Consider the following 20,264-nt stretch of genomic DNA (forward strand, 5'->3'; position numbering starts at 1 on the left):
CAAAACAGCCTGAACCCCCCCCCCCCCCCCCTCCAGCCAGTTGGGATTTTCAGGATATCCCCATTGAATTCAATAGGGATATCCTGAAAACCTTGACTGACTAGGTGTGTCCTGAGGACTGGGTTGAAAACCTCTGACATAATGTATCATCTCCACACAGCCAGGTATGCTGCCTTCCTCCCCCATTTAGACTGATCCTCCCCCCTCAGTTTCCATTGAAACATTTCCTACATGAGAGCCTTCTATAGATTAACAGGTGAGGGATTCTCCTACACTCAAGGGTCCTTTTACAAAGGCGCGCTGAAAAATGGCTTGCGGTAGTGTAGGAATGGGTTTTGGGTGCGCGCCAATCCATTTTTCACCACGCCTGTAAAAAAGGCCTCCTTTTTTTTATTATTGCCGAAAATGGACATGTGGCAAAATCTAAATTGCCGTACGCCCATTTTGGGTCTGAGACCTTACCACCAGCCATTGACCTAGCGGTAAAGAATCCGTGTGGTAATGAACTACGCATGTCAAATGCCACTTTGCGTCGTCCGTTACGTGCGTCCGAAAATAAAAAATCTTTTTCAGACGCGTGTATCGGACGCATGCCAAAAATGAAATTACCACAGGAGCCACACGGTCGTCGGGCGGTAACTCCATTTTGGCACACATTGGGCGCGCGTAGATGCTTACGTGCCTTAGTAAAAGGGGCCCTCAATGATGTAATATGCTTTTTCTAACCAGTAATGATGCTAGCAATGTAAATTTGCACTCCAGATTTGCCAAGTGTTTCTCTCTCAAGGGTCTCTCATCTCCCAGGAATAACAACCCATAAGTCCTCTCCACTGAATGCTGCACAACCCTATGTATTTTTACAAAACTCAGTTGCCTGTAACTTGCCAGCCTAGGGCATTCAAGTGTCATGTGCACCAGGGTGCCAATGCTACTCTCTGTATGATGTTTCGTATTATTAGGCAGGTGGCAAATGCATTTTGTCAGAGACCAGACAGAATTTGTGCCATTGGTGCCAATAACTGTTCTCCCTGTTTTTGTTTGGTTGATTGATATTTGTATTTTTCATGTGAGTTCATGTGGCTCTGTTAATAAAGATATTTAGAAAAAAAAACATTATGTTTTCTCCTTTCATGAATACTGAATAGTGTTAAACATTCTCAAGAAGCTTCCATGTCAGTTCATGGAGTTCCTGTATTTTTTTATTAGGGCAATATTTTCATTTAGAATTTGATTAGCAATAAGAATTGAAGACATTATCCTTGGTTCTACTAAAATCAGCTATATGAAATGAAATTCAATAAATGCATTCACAAGATACTATAGAGTAAATGCATGGAACTCAATTTCAGTCTGTCATGTTATTTATTTATTTGTGACATTTATATTCCACATTATCCCAAACAAGTTTGAGTTCAATATAGCTTACAATAAATAAATCATAATAAATATTTTCCTTATTAAGAGCCCCTTTTACCAAAGGTGTGGTAAAACGCCCTGTAGTGGCGTTGAGGCCCCCTTTTACCACAGCAAGTAAAAGGCTTTTAAAAAAAAGGAAATGGCCATGTGGTAAGTTAAACATTTGCCCTGCGTGGCCATTTCCTGGAGGAGCTCTTACCATCAACTATTTAGGAGGAGGTAAGGGATCCTGCTCTAACCCAGCTGTAACCGGGCAGCGTGTGGCACTGTCCAATTACTGCCAGGTAAGCCCCCAGTGCTAAAAATAAAAAGATATTTTTAAAATGCTGAAAATGGTAAGCAGTGGAGGCCATAGTGCAGAATTGACACATGGCAAGCCTGTGGTAGGCTTGCTGCGCCTTTGTAAAAGGGCCCCTAAATGATATGCTAGCCACAAATTAGAAGAACAAGACTTAAAACCTATCTCAAACATGGCAACTTTTAGATTTCATTTTGCATATTTTTAGCATAAAATATTTAGAAAGTAGATCATACCACTCCTGTATGTTTTCTGCAAGACTCAAAAGGCTGAGCAGCATCCCCATTTCTCCAGGTGTCATCACCAATCTCATCGCTTATGAAAAATTCATTCAGCTTCTGGACGCTTTAAGAAAAAAAAAGAGTAACACTGAATTAATTCACATTCTATAAAAGGGAATAATCCATATAGGAGGTGATTCTATAACCGGGCGGCACCATTTAGATGTCATATTACCACGAGTACCATAGGTAGTAAGCCTATTCTATAAGGACGCCTATGCACATCTAAGTATCCTTATAGAATATTAGCATAAACCTGAATTAATGTGCTTAATGGTAGGTGCTTACATTTATGAGTCTTTGGTTTAAGGTAAATGTTAGCACCTAAGGTGCTTATTTTCAAAGCAGATGGATGTCTCAAAATGCCCCCAAAATACGTCCACACTGCGATTTTGGAATGGCAGAATTTGGATGTCCTACAATGCAGTGCATCCAAATAGCAACAGGGTGTGTTTTGGGTAGGACTAGGGAAGGCACAAAATTACGATGTCCATCAGCAATAAAGGAACTGGAAGAAACATCCAAGTATAAAAAGAAAGCCATTTTTGTTTAGACCTGTTTCAGTGATGTCCAAGATACAAAAAAGTGCTCTGATTAAGGAGCTGGCCACTGGAGGGATTACGGCATGAGCCCTCGTGAATCCCCCCATGGTTACCGTTCCCCTCCCTCACCCCTGAAAGTAATACTGGAAAGGGAAATCAAACTCCCTGACAACATCAGGTGTTGTAGGCATTCTGAACACAGCAACAAGCAGGTCTGAAGGGTAGCTTAGTGGTCAAAGCAATAGACTAAACCAGGGGACCCAGGTTCAAATCCCATTTCAACTTTTTTTTAACCTTTAAAATGTGAGTTCTCCAGAACCAGAGATATACCTACTGTACCTAAATATTAAAAACATCTGCAAGCTTGATGGCTATTGAGGTGGGGCACATTCCGGTATAGTAGGTATTTCCCTGTCTCGGGAGGGCTCAACATTTAAAATAACAGAGTTGCAATGGAATATGAACCTGGGTTCCCTGGATTAATGTCCACTGCACTGACCAGTAGGCTGCCCCTCTGCTCTGCAGGGATGTCTGGGTGGCTATTTTTGTAAAAATACTGCCAGACAGACGTCCTTGTGTGCCTGGGTTTTTGGCAATCATAATTTGGATGTTTTATTTTGCAAAATGGCTGTTCATTTTGGACATTCTCACATATTTGCAAACAGAAAACTCCAATGTTTTTCCTGTTTGAAAATGGCCCTGAAATATATGGGGTTTTTGGATGTTATGAGTGGGATGTCCCAATTCTGACATGGATATTCTTTCAAAAATGCCCCTCTACGTGTGACATTTATTTACACATTCAAAATATGGTATTCTGCAATACGGCTATGTAAATGTCGGCCCCGCCCATGCCTCCCCCTGTGAATGCTCCTCTAACAATTATATGCTATGCCATTTAAGGATGCCATTTATGTTTATATTTATAGCCAAATCTAGACAATTTACAAAAACACAAAAAAAAGGATAGATAGGAAAGAACATTCATTTCAAGGCCATTCATTCGTTATTCATAATAATAGTAAACAAAATATGTCAATTCTGTTCATCTCCCAGTATCTAGTGTCATCGGGACTCCAAAAGCTTCCCGAAAAAGATGGGTCTTCAGTTTAGACTTAAATTGCACATAGGATAATTCCTGTCTAATCTCTGATGGTATGCCATTCCATAAACTAGGTACCAAAAAAAAGAAAGCACTATGTTGTGTGGATTCCCACCAAGCCCTTGAAGGACCAGGCGGGACTAGTCTACGATCATTAAGAGGCTGTAAAAGACGTGGAGGAGCATAAGGTATTGTCAGGAATGCCACTCATGTACAAGTCAGAGTAAGAATTTAATCTAAACTTGGAAATTTACTGGGATCCAGTGTAATTTCAGAAACAGAGGAGTAACATGATCTCTCCATTTCTCCCTGCACTGAAAGCATGCTACCATGTTCTGCATTTATAAGGTATACTTTTGACAAGTATGTATGTTACTTCATGGGCAGAGATACACATCTAAATAATAATTGGTAACTGCTTCTCTGGATGGCTGGATTCGTAACAGTATGCTGACCTCAGCTTGCTTCCAGCGTTCCCTTCCCTCTCAGTGTCCCACCCTCACGTAAAGACAAAATGATGTCAGAGGAGGGCGGGATACAGAGGGAAGGCAAGGGAAGGCTGGAGGTGACGCGAGCCCAGCCTGTTGCCGCTGCAACCTCAGGTAAGATGAACAGCGTAGAGGCAGGGCAGCAGGAAGGACAGAGTCACTCGCCGTGGAGGGGAGGGGAGAATCGCTGAACATGGATGGGATGGGAGGGCAGGGCAGAGGCGAATCAATGGACATGGATGGGATGGGAGGCGAGGGGAGAATCGCGGGACACAGATGGGAGGGCAGGGCACAGGGCAATCGCTAGACATGGAGGGGAGGACAAAATTTTGGGACGGGGAGGGCAGGGCAGGGCAGAGGAGAATCGCTGGACATGGATGGGAGGTGAGGGGATGGGAAGGGAGAGAAGAATCGCTGGACATGGAGGGCAGGGCAGGGGACAGACGATAGCCTTGCTAGCGCCTGTTTCATTTTTTAGCAAAACAGGCTTTTTTGCTTGTATTTTATAAACTGTACCCTCTACAAATAAGGCTCTCCAAGAGTACCCATACCAATTTTAAAGCATCTAGTCAGTTTGAGTTGACTAAGATGATGCCTGTCCTAAATGTATGAAGATGATCCACAAGCATGGAAAGAACACCAAAGTCCCATGAAGAGATTCATGAGGCAAGCACATGTGTGCCAAAACATGGTACTGTGTCGAGTCGAGATAAAGAGTCTTCAATAAAAAATTTTATTCATCATTGAACACTCCTTGTCTTGTCTTTGGAGTGCTTTGATCCACCTCCCACTCCCTTTTTTGCCCTAAAAGGTAGGCACATGGAAAGAGTGCACCTATTTTACATTGTATCTATGTAGGCATTCCCATGGGTGTAGTTTGGGCAGAGTGGAGGCAGAACACACAACGGATCACTCCACTCAGATGGGTCATTCATTTGAAGAATACTGCTTCTGTGCACTACTACAGCCAAAATGCTCACGGAGAGGAAGTGATGTGAACAGGATACTTGTGAGGTCAGAACAGAGGTTTATTTTTGAATTTGGAATTTGGTCTTAATCAAGAATTAGATCTCAGTATAACTATGATCAACTTATATTCACATTTGTTTGGATTACAGAATAATTTGTTCTCATATGAGTATTAGATGTTTCTATTGTGTTTATCTATTTATTCATCCAATTTTACCATATATCTGACATATCTATCATTTCATATGGAATATTATTATTTACGATACAATACAGACTTGCATTTCAGAGCACCAATATTCTACCATTTTTAAAGCATAACAACCTCTTCCGCATCCTCCAATGTGATTTCAATGACAAGAATGGCTTGCTCACGTCAAAAGCGTCATGACAATATGATGCCGTCCTTGAAATGCATCACTGGAACGCATGGAGGGGCATAATTGAACGAAAACGCCTATCTCCATGGGCGTTTATCTCCAAGAACGGGTCCGTGAAGGGGCGGACCGAACCGTATTTTGGGAAAAAATAGACGCCCATGTTTTATTCAACAATGTGTGAGCTGGGCGTTTTTGTTTTTCAGCGATAATGGAAAATGAAAGCGCCCAGCTCAAAAACGAATAAATCCAAGGCATTTGTTCGTGGGAGGGGCCAGGATTCGTAGTGCACTGGTCCCCCTCACATGCCAGGACACCAACCGGGCACCCTAGGGGGCACTTTTACAAAAACAAAAAAAAAGGTAAAAGAGCTCCCAGGTGCATAGCACCCTTCCCTTGTGTGTTGAGCCCCCCAAATCTCCCTCAAAACCCACTGCCCACAAATCTACACCATTACTATAGCCCTAAGGGGTGAAGGGGGGCACCTACATGTGGGTACAGTGGGTTTGGGGGGGTTGGACGACTAATAAGCATTAAGCAGCACAATTGTAACAGGTAGGGGGGATGGGCCTGGGTCCACCTGCCTGAAGTCCACTGCACCCCCTAACAACTCCTCCAGTGACCTGCATACTGCTGTCAGGGAGCTGGGTATGACATTTGAGGGTGAAAATAAAAAGTTGAGAAACTTCATTTTTTGTGGTGGGTGGGGGTTAGTGACCACTGGGGGAGTCAGGGGAGGTCATCCCCGATTCCCTCCAGTGGTCATCTGGTCATTTAGGGCACTTTTTGGGGCCTTATTCGTGAAAAAACAGGGTCCAGGAAAAGTGTCCTAAATTCTAGCTAAAAACGCATACTTTTTTCCCATTATCGGTGAAATGCGCCCATCTCTGTTCGGCAGATAACCACGCCCCAGTTCCGCCTTCGCCACACCTCTGACACGCCCCCATCAACTTTGTCTGCATCCGCGACGGATTGCAGTTGAAAACGTCCAAAAATCGGCTTTCGATTATACCGCTTTATTCGTTTTTGTGAGATAAACGTCCATCTCCCGATTTAGGTCGGAACTTGGGCGTTTTTCTCATTCGATTATAAGCAGGATAGCATTATAAATTTGTTTTTAGTATTTTGCAGTGTTTTGCCAAACAATTATCAAATTGATGCATTTTAGGTCTATCACATGAGCTCTAACATAGTCCATTACTATATTGTAATTTTTTGAGCTCTTCCATTTTTTAGCGTTCTCAATCGTTTTCAGCACAGTCCGTTGTTCCAGATTCACTTTTAACCTTGTTTTTTACCTTTATAGTATCAAGCTATTATCTTTTGTGTTGTACAAAACACCAGTTTACCTTCAATCAATATATTCTAGTTCTAAATTCTTTATAAATTTGAATGTTTCTGCATGCACATGCTCAGACATGAATCATGTGACCACCTGTCTTTATACAAACCTGGGGTGGTTAGATTAGCAGCAGATCTTTGCCTGAACTGAAAGGGAGAGAGACAGTAAGTATATTCCCCATAGTTCTGTATGTGCTGTCACTTTTTGCACGCTTATGCTTTCTTGATTTCTCATACATTAATCTTTTACTTTTCATTTTTCATTTCTCTGCTCTCAGTTTTTACCAGACTGGGTTCAAGCCATTTTTTAACCTATCTGGGTACACGTTTTGAATTTGATGCTCTGACCTTTTGAGTTGGACTAGTCTGTACTTGTTTTATACATATACCCCCCTGTTTGCTAAGCCGTGCTAATGGCTGGCGGTGCGGTAATGCCAACACTTTGAATGGGCTGTGTTGGCATTGCTGTGCAGCTTAGTAAACAGGGGAGATAATTGTTTATCCATGTTTTATTTATATTTTTGATATATGGGTTCTTTAATATGATTTTATTTATTTTAAGTTATATATTTATTTATTTATTTATTTATGTGTTGGTACTCAATATTTACTTATATGATTTTATAATCTATTTTACCTTTGAATGTTGAATATATATATATATTTATTTATTACATTTGTATCCCGCACAATTCCCACTCATCGCAAGCTCTATGTGGCTTACATAGTAACAAATCACAAAATCATGAAGTTAACAATGATTTAAAGTACTATATAACAATAAAACATAATTAGACTAAAGTAGGTTGTAAGGAGAGGAGAGAGAGTGAGGCAGGGAAGAAGAGGGGAGAGAAGCATGGAAAAGGGGGAAGAAGGGAGGGGGAGTGGGAATGGGTGTAGGGAAAAAGAAAAGGAAAAGAAAAGTAAGGAAATGGTATGGAAGAGATCAAACGGTAAAGGATAAAGGGGACGTCAAAGGTAATTGTCTGTTAAGTGAGTGAATGTTTAAAGTAGAGAACTATTGAGTTAAATAAACCTTTTTAAATAAGTGGGTTTTTATATTTAAATCTTTTTATTAATAGTAACAGAGCTGATACAGAGTATGCTATGAAAAGAGACCATTACAAATTATCAATGTCATAACTCCAGTCACTATACAAATTTTCCATTTTATCCCCCCTCCTCCCTCCCTCCCCCACCCACCCCTCCCCCCCTAATTACGTTTCAATAAATGTTATTGATGATGTAACAAAGAATGTTTCCCCCAAGTTCAATATACAATGGATCGAAAACCTTAAACAAAGCAGACTAAGCAAAAGCTGACATTAACCACATTGATAAACTTTGTGACGTGCATGAACAGTCCCTCCCCCCTCCCCCTCCCAATACTTTAATAGCTCAAGGAGCACACAGATTATGATTCTATAACCAAATTCTCCTGGCCTTATACACTATAAAACCGCATACCCCTATCGCAAAGGACTGGTAGAGGGCCCGTATAAGAAATGTAAAACAAATGAGAGGATTTTGTCTTATCACCTCCCATTCTTCTTTGAGCCCCATTCTTAAGCCACGAAGCCCCCACAGAGAAGGAGAGAGAGAAGGAGAAAAAAAAAAAAAAACTAAAAACCATTTAGTACTAAACTTCGTGCCCTTGGAGACAGGGACTGAACATAAGGCCCCCAGACCTCCAAAAAACGCGTTCTTTTCTTTTGCGAGGGTCCCACCGCCCGGTGTTCATGCAGCAGCAAGTCATGAAATCTGTTCCTCCAATGCCAAAAATCTGGTGGGTCTACAGTCATCCACCCATTCAGGATCACCTTCTTCCCTATCAGGCAGGCCTTACGAATCAATTGCCGTTGGCCCCCCCGCTGTAAGACAAAGAGTTCATATTTGTCGAATAGAATCCCCAGAGGAGTGCAGCTTATTCTAGATTTTACCAAGCCTTCCAAATACTTTATAATCAATTGCCAATATCTTTGTGTACCCGGGCACTCCCAAAGGCAGTGATAAAGTGTACCTTCCCGCTGTTGACACTTAGAACATAATGGATCTGGTACCCCTCCTATCTTGAACACCTGTGGTTTAGTCATGTATGCATTCCCTCAGATTCGCATGTACAGAGATCCCTGGTATACGGGACACCAGCTTTATATAATCTAAATTCAAACTAGGTCTCTGCATGTCTCGTGCCCAACGGGCTGTGATTACTGCTGTATCTCTCTGGGGTCTCAACTCCCACAGTCGCTTATGCAAACTCGAGATCGAGAGCCGTGACCCCGGGATTTCCTTTAAAAATTCCCTTACTTTCCTCCCATGCCCACTATTCAACTGTTCCATATTTAGGGTTCTGACATAGTGGGCTAATTGCTGATATGCAAACTCATGACTAACATCTATGCCTACCCCCAACGCCCCCAGATTCAGCAGTCCCCCTCTAGTCCCCAATACATGTTCCAATCTTATTATACCCATAGATGCCCACCTTCTAAATACCTTATTCTCGGAACCAGGTGTGAACGCAGGGTTACCTTGCAGTGGCAACATATCAGATGTGTCCGCTGCCGATCCCCAGTACCCATTCAAATCCTTCCAAACCTCCCTCATGGGTCCTAATAATAAACTATCCTTAAATTTATGTGGCACCGAGCTCTGCGGGCCATGCAATAGATAATGTATGTGAAATGGTGCGAAAAAAGCCTGTTCCAGCTCCCTTGGGGTGAAATCCTGCTTGTCTAATAACCAGTCTCTCAAGTGTCGTAGCAAACATGCTTGATTGTATTTTTTAATATCTGGGATCCCCATACCCCCCACCCTCCAAGAACCCATTAAGAGTTCCAATGATAGTTTGGGCTTCCCCCCCCCCCCCCCAGATAAACTGTCGTAAATGCTTGTGAAATTGCCTAAGATCCTTGTTTCTCAATCGTAACGGTAAAACTTGCAAGACATACAGCCACCTGGGGAATTCTGCCATGCGAAACAGCTGGATTCTTCCATGTAACGAGAGCGATAATACTGCCCATTTTTGCATCCTCTGCCTCATGTTGTCCAGCAACTTGGTAAGATTAAGGCTATAGAGGGCCGTAGTTTTCATGGCAACCTGCACCCCTAAGTATGTCAAACTGTCGTTAGCCCACTTTAATGGGAACCCCTCTCCCCACTCCCCCCACACTTTATCCGTTGCTGTTAATGCCAAAGATTTTGAGAAGTTGACCTGAAATCCAGCAAAGTCCCCATATTCCCTGAATAATTCCAACAAAGCGTCTAGAGATTTTCTGGGGTCTGTGATATGTACCAAAATATCGTCCGCAAATGCGGATATCTTAAATCCGACTGTCCCCCATTCTACCCCAGCGATTTCCGGATAGGACTCAATCTCTTTAATCAGGGGATCCAATGTCAGTACAAAATGTAATGGGGAGAGAGGGCATCCCTGTCTCACCCCTCTTCTGATTGAGAACGTCTGTGACCGTTCACCATTGATCCACAAAAACGCTTGAGGGTTCGAGTACAGAGCCCCTACCGCCTTCCTGAAAAAACCTTCTATACCTACTTTCTGCAAAACTGCGAACATAAACTGCCAAACCACTCGATCAAAAGCCTTCTCTGCATCGAAACTTACTAGCAGAGAAGGCTGTCCTTGTTCCTCCACTCTCTCTAACGAGGCTAACAGAGACCTCACATTACTTACCACTGACCTACCCTTTACAAACCCCACCTGCGGGGATGCTACCAAACCCGGCAGCACCCGTGCCAACCGGTTTGCCAGAATTTTTGCGTAGAGTTTAACATCGCAATTTAATAGGGATATTGGCCTATATGAACCCATATCCTCCGGGTCCTTGCCCGGTTTTAGCAACACAATCATTTTGGCCATACTTAAAGTCTCTGGGGTCGACCCGGAGGCCGCCATGGAATTAAAAAGATTTAATAAAGGCGGAGTCACCTGTTCTTGTAGCAATTTATAAAAAGCCATGCTATACCCATCGGGCCCTGGTGCCTTGTGAATATCGCTCTGTTGTAACGCTAAAATTAGCTCCCCCTCTCCAATGGGGGCATTAAGGTTTTGTTTCTGGGAGTCTGTCAACATTGGGAGGTCAATATTATCCAAAAACAGTGCACTATCAGGTATTATGTCTGTGTTCTCCTTATACAGGCTTCCATAGTATTGCCTAAAACTATCTACTATGTCCTGTTCCAATCTAAGCAGCCTGCCCTCTTGATTCTTCACTTGCAAAATCCTAGATGTACCTCTTTTCCCCTTAGCTAATCGGCCTAGCAAAATACCTGCCTTATTCCCGTACATGAACATCTGATGTTTATAATACAGAATGGATTTCTGTGCCCTCTCCTGTATGAGTTCATTCAATTCCCTCTGGGCCTCCAAATATATTAACTTCTGTTCTTCTGTCTGAGCTGCCCCATATTTCTGCCGGTGCACTCTCACCTCCCGTTCCAACCTCAATATCTCTTTATCTCTCCGTTTCCTCTTCCATACCCTATATGCGATTATCTCACCTCTTAGGACCGCCTTTGCTGTTTCCCAATACAACCCAGGTTGTTCTATATGCCCTCCATTATGATACTCGTAGTCCCTCCACTTTTCTTGTAAAAGTTCTTGGAATTTTGTGTCCCGATAAAGCTCAAATGGAAATGTCCACCCCCCATGCCCTCTCCTATCTCCTGCCCCTTCTAAAGTCACCCATATGGGGGAGTGGTCCGATATTTCGCTGGGCCCAATCTCTGCCTCCACTGTTTTAGAAAAAGGGGGTATGAAACAAAGATGTAATCAATTCGGGATAGGGAAGAGTGAGCCCGAGATAAGTGTGTGTAATCTCTACACCCTGGATGTAGCACTCTCCACACATCTATCAAATCTAATGTGGTACACAAAAACGGTAGTCCCCTAGAGTAATGACTAGGGCCCAAGCCCCCCCGACCTGTCTTATCCATTAATGGGTCATACACCATATTGAAATCTCCCCCAAGCACCACATTCCCCCCTCTGGTATGGCGTCAACAATGTTATGATTTCTTTGTGAAATTTCTTATCATATACATTTGGTGCATATACATTACAAAAAATGTAGGGCGTCCCCCCCATCTCTACTTCTACCAATACGAACCTGCCCACTGCACTCCTCTTAACTGATTTAATGACCAGCCGCAGCCCCTTTCGAAACAAAATCAACACACCTGCCTTCTTATTGTGAGCTGGGGCCCCGACTACAGTTTCTACCCACCCCTGCTGGAATTTATTGTGCTCTACTGAAGTCAGGTGTGTTTCTTGAAGAAACACAACGTCCACTGCATGACGCTGCAAAGCCTGTAAAATTTTCTTCCGCTTTACGGGCGGTGAGACCCCCCCCCCCCCCACACATTCCATGAAATCAACCTAACCTGCCCCAGCACTCTGAAGTAGCACGTAACTCAGTGTGATTTCCTTCCTATCGTATGGAGAACGCACCTCCCAGCCCTTAGGTGCCTCCCCTCTTAACCATTGTGTCCTCCATGGATCTCCTCTATTGTATAAAGTCAGCAAGCAAATAATATCAAACACAGCAGATGCATTCCCAAACCCCCCCCCCCCCCCAAAAAAAAAACTCCCCCCTCCCCCCCTCCCCTCCCCTTCCCCTCTCCCCAGACCACCAGGTAATGTTCTCATCTGAGAACTGGTCACGCATCTGCTCTACCCCGCCCCCTCTAACCTTAACTATAGATTAACACGTACAACCCTTTTCAACATGTCTTCGTAAATTGCTTAAACCCTCCTCCCATATTCAAGCTAATGTAGTCCCTCTTAGCCTAAAATTCCCTCTCAAACCCCAATTTCCCTTTATTGGTTTGTTAAACTATAAAAACACTTTCCAAACTTTTAAATCCCCAAACATGGGACTCTATTGCTGTTGCATGTGAAGTCTTACTCGACCGCATTCTCCAGTTTCTGCTCCAGCTCTTTCAAAGCGGGTCCATTTCTCCTGCATCTATTCTGACTGATCCCCACCATCCAATCTCCTGTACGGGTATCTCTACTTCTGTCAGCGCGCTGTCTCCTCCGCGTTCTGCTCCATGCCTCCTTTGATCTCCTTGACAAACTGCATCGCCTCCGCTGGGGCAGTAAAAAATCGTGTCTGACCATCATAGTGAACCCTCAGACGCGCCGGGTACAACAAAGCAAAGCGAACTCGACGTTGGTGAAGCTCCGTACAGGGGCCCACAAATTGCTTGCGTTGCGCCGCCACTGCAGCTGAGAAATCCTGGAAACACAACACCCTCTGCTCTTCATAGCATACTTTTCCCAGGGATCGCCAAGCTCTCAAGATCTCCTGTTTATGAGTGTAATTTAAGATTTTACAAATTACAACTCGTGGACGCATCGCTTCCGATCTCAACTGTCCCAAACGGTGTGCACGCTCTATCTTTAGGTTATTCTCCAGGCCTTTAACTTGCAAGACCTTTGGCAACCAGGACTCTAAGACTTCGCGCAGATCCACTTCTCTTACAGCTTCCGGGATCCCCACTAGTCTGAGATTGTTTCTTCTTGCTCTGTTCTCCAAGTCTTCCAATTTCATTTCTAGATGGGTAATCCTCTTCTGCCAGTCCTTATCACGGACCTCCTGCTGTGCACTCCGATCTTCTAATTCTGACAGTCTTTGCTGGAATCCCGCCATATCATTCTTTAGTCCTTCTAGCTTGCCATCCATATTATCAAGCTTTTCGGAGATCCTCTGCAATTTAACATCTACTGATGACTCCAGCAGTTGCGAGACCTCCGCCGCTATTTCTGCCGCCCAGATAGAGCTCACAGTTTCTCCCGAGGGACCCGCGTCCGCCATTTTGCCTTCTCCAGTTCGCCCTCGTGCTCCATCTTTCCGCAGCGATTTGGATGCCATACTATTGATATTTTCGGTGGATCTTCTCAGATTTTTCCCCTGGTAATGTTCTATTTCTATTTGTACTCCGTATGGGTTGTTATCTTGTCGATTTCAGCCGGTAGAGGGGTTGATGTTATATCAGGGTCTCAGAGCTCTCCCCTGCGGCGTCCTATCCCTCGCCTAGCATCACGTGACTCTTCCAAATAAGTGAGTTTTTAATAATTTCCTGAAAGGAAGGTATTCACTTGTTGAGCGGATATGTTTGGGTAGAGCATTCCAAAGACGACTTCCAAGATAGCAAAAGTTAGATGAATAGTAGGTTTTATACTTGATACCTCTGTATTTGGGAAGATGCATGTAGATTAAGGTAAGTCCGTGAAGATGTAGACATATTTCTATTCGGAAGATTAATCAGATTGACCATATATGTTGGTGACTCTCCATAGATGATGTTATGGATCAAGGTAAAAGCCTTAAAACTAATTTGTTCATTAATAAGGAGCCAATGAAGATTCATGCGGAGGGGTGTTGCACTCTCAAATTTAGACTTCTCAAATATAAATCTAGCCGCAGTGTTCTGGGCAGTCTGAAGTTTCTTCATAATTTGGACCTTACATCCAATGAAGATGCTGTTTACAATAATCAACATGGGCTAGAACCATGGATTGTACCAACTTACGAAAAGCAATCAAGGGGAGAAAAGGTTTAATATGTTTCAACATCCACATCATATTAAACATTTTCTTTGTTATGGATCTTGCATGGTCTTCAAGGGATAGATATATATATTCTGTTGTATAGCACTATAGGCCCCTGACACAGCCCATTACCGTACAGTGAAACTTGGCTGAGTTGGATGCAGTTTTTACCCCTTTCACTGCTGTTGTTGCTAATAAATATTTTGGATCATAGTCTGGACTTCTGTCATCTGTTCTTTGATAAAAATATGTGGGTACATGTATAGATTACAGGCACATGTTTGCACTTTTCTTGAAGCAACTGAACATTTTTGTGTGAGTGTTTGTGTAGAACTGGGACTGGTTCTGGGTTGCCTATTCTATAAAGGCACATACAGTAGGTACCCATGTTACCTTTTTAAACATAGGTTTAAAATGCCCTCAGTGGAGATAAATTTATGATATTAAAATGGAAACAAAAGAAGAAAAGAAGCCTCATGGGATCTTCTGAGGAACAGGGAAGTGAGGAAGACATACCAAAAAAGGTATCAAAGAACCTTGTACTTTTGTATTCTTAAAAAGTTTTAATAGTTCCAACTGATGGTGATACAGAAAATGTATCTCACTCAGCTATATCTTTGGTGACACAAAGGATCCATAATAATCATAAAACATAAAAAGTAACAATCAGAAACAATTTAATGTAGATATCAGGAAATAAAGTTATGTTAATATAGATATAGATATTTGCAGAGGAAATGAAGATAGATTTTTCATATAAAAGTCAGAGTTTGTACTACCACATTTATATCATTTGTGAATGCTGCTAAGAAATGATTGCTATTGCATACCTTACAATTGCCTTGACTGCAAATCTAACCACAGTGGAGAGCAGGAAAAGTGGAGTGACCAGGATATGAAACAATGACAGGGATGCAAAGGCCATTTCTGGTGTTAATGATGATTTGCTCACATAAGCATGGGTCACAAAGGTCTATTACAACAATAAAAAATATATATAAATATTAGGCATTTCAGATGCAGTTTGACATTTCTATATTCTGCTCTGTATCCTGATATTTACAATTTAATATTGAAAACATCAAGATATTGTCTGAGCATGTAGAGATAACAAGCCACAGAACATTTATATTTATAGTATAAATGAAAACAGAATGTATTACATTATGTTGAAGCTAAACCAAAATTATTTGAAAGCTCCATTTATATTGTAATTTCCACAAAACTTCAAGATTAGCAGGACAGTGATATCTAGACTGGTAACAGGTTTACGCCATATGTCCTTATGGATGCAACAAACAAACCAAGAAATCTTAACTACTTATTAATGTATTTATATTAAAGGTGCTATCAAAAATAAATACTGCTACAAAATAATTTTATTTTTACAAAAAGAACATGGCCATTATTTTAGAGACCCTATTATTTACAATGTGAACATTTAAACCTATACCCTAAATAAATGTAAAAAAACTGAATTTTAGGTTAGGATTTTTCCAGTAAATCTGTACTACATATATGTTTATGGCAAGGTAGTACAGTGTGAATGGAACTAGAGCAGAATCTACATGTGTATTCCCCATTTCAGAAAGGAAATGCACTTCTGTAGTCAGGATTTACAGCTGGGTTCATATACAATTTGTAAAAGTGCTTCTTATGGGCAGTGCTTTACAGAAGAGATTAAGGGAGGATTCCCCTTTAATCTCCCAATGGTTTCCCCCTCAAAACTGACAGTGCAGAAAGATTGCAGCCTCTGAAATTAATTATTGGCATTTAGATGTGTAGATTTCCAAAATGACAGACATATATGTCTAAGTATTGGCACTTACAGATCTTTGTTCTGAAATACTCTTTTGCATATATAAGTGCCATCATTACAGTTTACAGGTTAATTTGATACACCACACTTAAGAAAAGCTATCACAGCGGGTTACAGTAATAAATCTTAGAATTAATGGAAAAAATTACAACATATATCACACAGAACACGGAGAAGTCAAAGTGGAAAAGTCACACTATCTATTGAATAACTCGCATCCCCATCAAATTCCATCATCCTCTTTCCACTGCACTTCGCAGTTTCAAGGTTTCTCTAAAATAATGAGATCTGTGAGTTGATCAATCCCCAAATGTGTCCAAAAATATAAATATTTTGAGGCCTTTTAAAAAAATGTTTGCTAAGATAAATCTTAGAAAATAAGGCAGACTATTCCACAGAATGTGATCTACTACACTGAAACTAAAGTTCTGAATTGTATCTAGACAATATGACAGAATAATGGTATGACTAGATGATTCTACTGAGTAGACCTCAGTGCTCTGGATGATGAATAAAGTATCAGACATGGAAGAAATAAAATGATATACTGGAATAATAAGATTCTTTGAACAAAAACTAGAAGGATGGTGAAAGGTCTGGCAGTTAAAACTTAATTTTCAATCATATTTAAACCCATATCATAACCAATGTATTAAATTTTATAATCACGCTGTGCCCTTTACTGGAGGTGCAGAGCATTCAGAAGCAAACTAGACACTCGTCAATTCCACATTACGGCACCACTCTCCCTGCCTGCCATATGTAAAAAACTTTTTTTTCTCCAAGCACTACGAGGGTCTTTTACTAAGGCGCGCTCACGTTTTTGGTGCACGCTAAAATTGTGGGTGCGCTAAACGTTACAGATGCCAATGCATTCCTATGGGAGTCTCTAATGTTTTTGGCACCCACAAGTTTAGTGGGCGCTAAAAACGTGAGCGAGCCTAAGTAAAAGACACCCTAAATATATTATAACAGTTAAATCTCCAATGCACTTATCATAAATGGAGTAGCAGTGAGGCAGGAGCTGGTGTAGATGAATGAAGAGGTAATAAGACGGGTGTCACTGTAGATGAACTTTTTATCCAAACCAAATATCCTCTCAGTATCGGCGTCAGCGAGTGCATGATGAATTCATCAAATCTTTATAACAAACATTCTTGTTCCCAACATGGAACCATGTTTCGCTGGAATGGCATCTTCAAAAGAACAGAAGCCAACCAGGCAGGTTTTCCACCCGACTCCTTCAGTCCCAAGCAATATTGTCGGGAACAGGAAGGGTGGTGCCATGGTGTGGAATTGTCGAGTGTCTAGTTTGCTTCTGAAGGCTCTGCACCTCCAGTAAAGAGTACAGCTTCACTGAAAATATTGAGCACAAAACAATATTAATAAAAAATATTAATTTAAATTGATTATAAAATTTAATACATTAATTATGATATGGGTTTAAACATTATTGAAAATACACGTAATTTTTAAAACCAGAGTATGCTGACACCTCAATATTAGTATTTAGTTAAAATTTAATACCAAGAAGTGCAGAGTGATGCACTAGGAGTACTAACTCCAGACTCCATTCCTTTAATCTTGCTGCACCATATGCCTGGAATAGACTTCCTGAGCCGGTATGTCAAGCTCCATCTTGGCCGTCTTCAAATCTAAGCTAAAAGCCCACCTTTTTGATGCTGCTTTTAACTCCTAACCCTTATTCACTTTGTTCAGAACCCTTATTTTATCATCCTCACTTTAATATTCCCTTATCTCTTGTTTGTTCTGTCTTGTCTGTCCTAATTAGATTGTAAGCTCTGTCGAGCAGGGACTGTCTCTTCATGTTCAAGTGTACAGCGCTGCGTACGTCTAGTAGCGCTTTAGAAATGATAAGTAGTAGTAAGTAGTAGTAGGAGTACAGAAATTCAAAGGAGATTTACAAGATAGGAGGAGAGAGATTGAGAAGCACAACTCAGGAGAGGGACCTTGGAGTGATGATGTCTGAGGATCTCAAGGTGACGAAACAATGCAACAAGGTGGTGTTCATGGCCAGAAGGATGCTGGGTTGCATACAGAGGAGTATAACCAGCAGAAGAAAGGAGGTGTTGATGCCCCTGTACAAGTCATTGGTGAGGTCTCACATCGAGTATTGTATTCAGTTTTATAGACCACTAGTAAAAAAGGCCCGTTTCTGACACAAATGAAACGGGCGCTAGCAAGGTTTTCCTTGGAGTGTGTATGTTTGAGAGATTGTATGTGAGAGTGACTGTGTGTGAGAGAGAGAGTGAATGTGCGAGTGTGTGTGTGTGTGTGTGTGAGAGAGAGTGAGTCTGAGTGCGAGTGTGTCTATGAGAGAGAGTGTGTGTGTGAGAATGAGAGTGTGTGCAAGTGTGTATGTGAGACAGTGTGAGAGAGAGAGTGTGTTTCACACAGATACAGTGTGTGTGAGAGAGAGAGAGTGTGTGTGAGACACAGACTCTCTATGAGTGAGTGTATGAGACCAAGAGAGTGTGTGAGTGACTGTGTGACACTGAAATGTAGCTGAAAAGCGATGACAACAAACACTCGAAGTCTAAGCAACAAAGTTCATGATCTGCAAGCCCTGATGTAAGAGGCAGACTTAGATATGGTTGCTTTCACAGAGACATGATTCAGTGATTCCCATGAATGGGATGCAACATACCGGGCTATAATCTATTTAAGAAGGATGGAGATGGTCAAAAGGTGACTGCAATGCAAGGGGCCTGGGGAAAGGAAGAAGTGATATGGATCACCTTGAAAAGAGAAGCTGGAACCTCTGTCCACATGGGTGTTGTCTATAGCCCTCCAACAGAATCAGAGCAACTAGATAAAGATTTGGTTACAGATATCCAAAAGTTGGGAGAGAAAGGGGAGGTGCTGTTGCTGGGAGATTACAACCTGCTGGATGTGGATTGGGAAGTTCCATCTGTAGAATCAGAAAGAAGTAGAGAGGTCATGGTTGCTTTTCAAAGTGCTCTGCTCAAACAAATGATGACAGAACCCAAAAGGGAAGGAGCGACGCTGGATCTGGTGTTCACAAATGGGGAAAGTGTGTCTAATGTCCAAGGGGATGCCCACCTAGGCAGTAGTGATCATAAAACAGTTTGGTTTGATATAACAGGCATATTAGTGAAAGGAGGAAAGCTAAAAATGGAATTGTGAAACTGAAAGATGCTGTGAACCACCATGTGGAGAATGATGAGAAAAAAAGCAAACGAGCTAAATAAATACTTATCTTCTGTGTTCACAGAAGAAAATCCTAGAGAAGGACCAAAATTGGCTGGCAAAGGTACATATGAGAATAGAGTGCATATAGCACTATTCACGGAAGAACGTGTTTATGATCAACTTGAAAATTTGAAGATGGGTAAAGCCATGGGACCGGATGGGATCCATCCCAGGATATTGAGGGAGCTCAGAGAGGTTCTGGCGGGTCCTTTAAAGATTTGTTTAATAAATCCTTGGAGATGGAAGAGGTTCCATAGGATTGGAGAACAGCAGATGTGGTCCCTCTTCACAAAAGTGGTGACAGAGAAGCAACTGAAAACTACAGGCCAGTAAGCCTCACTTTGGATATTAGAAAAGTAATGGAAGCATTGCTGAAGGAAAGGATAGTGAATTTCCTGGAATCCAATAGGTTACAAGATCTGAGACAACATGGTTTTACCATAGGTAAATCATGCCAAACTAATCTGATTGAATCCTTTGACTGGGTGACCAGAGAACTGGATCGAGGACATGCTCTAGATGTAATCTACTTAGATTTCAGCAAAGCCTTTGACACGGTTCCTCATAGGAGGCTCTTGAATAAACTTGACAGGTTGAAGTTAGGACCCAAAGTAGTGAATTGGATTAGTAACTGGTTGACAGACAGACACCAGAGGGAGGTGGTTAATGGAATTCAATATATTTTTGAGTGACATTGCCAAAGGGTCAGAAGGTAAGGTTTGCCTTTTTGTGGATCATACCAAGATTTGTAGCACAGTGGACAGTCTGGAGGGAGTGGAAAACATGAAAAAGGATCTACAAAAGTTAGAAGAATAATCTAATAT

At 41.8% G+C, this 20,264-nt stretch overlaps 1 protein-coding gene across 1 annotated transcript in view; it reads right to left on the reverse strand.

Annotated features, from left to right (window-relative positions):
• The window catches only part of ABCC9 (ATP binding cassette subfamily C member 9), a 454,126-nt gene that overhangs the window by 253,536 nt on the left and 180,326 nt on the right, over positions 1–20,264 (reverse strand). Inside the window, 2 exon segments of the mRNA XM_030214004.1 lie at positions 1,951–2,059; positions 15,218–15,360. Coding sequence (XP_030069864.1) covers positions 1,951–2,059; positions 15,218–15,360 — 252 coding nt within the window.

The sequence above is a fragment of the Microcaecilia unicolor genome, chromosome 9 (genome assembly GCF_901765095.1).
Source record: "Microcaecilia unicolor chromosome 9, aMicUni1.1, whole genome shotgun sequence".
NCBI lineage: Eukaryota > Metazoa > Chordata > Amphibia > Gymnophiona > Siphonopidae > Microcaecilia > Microcaecilia unicolor.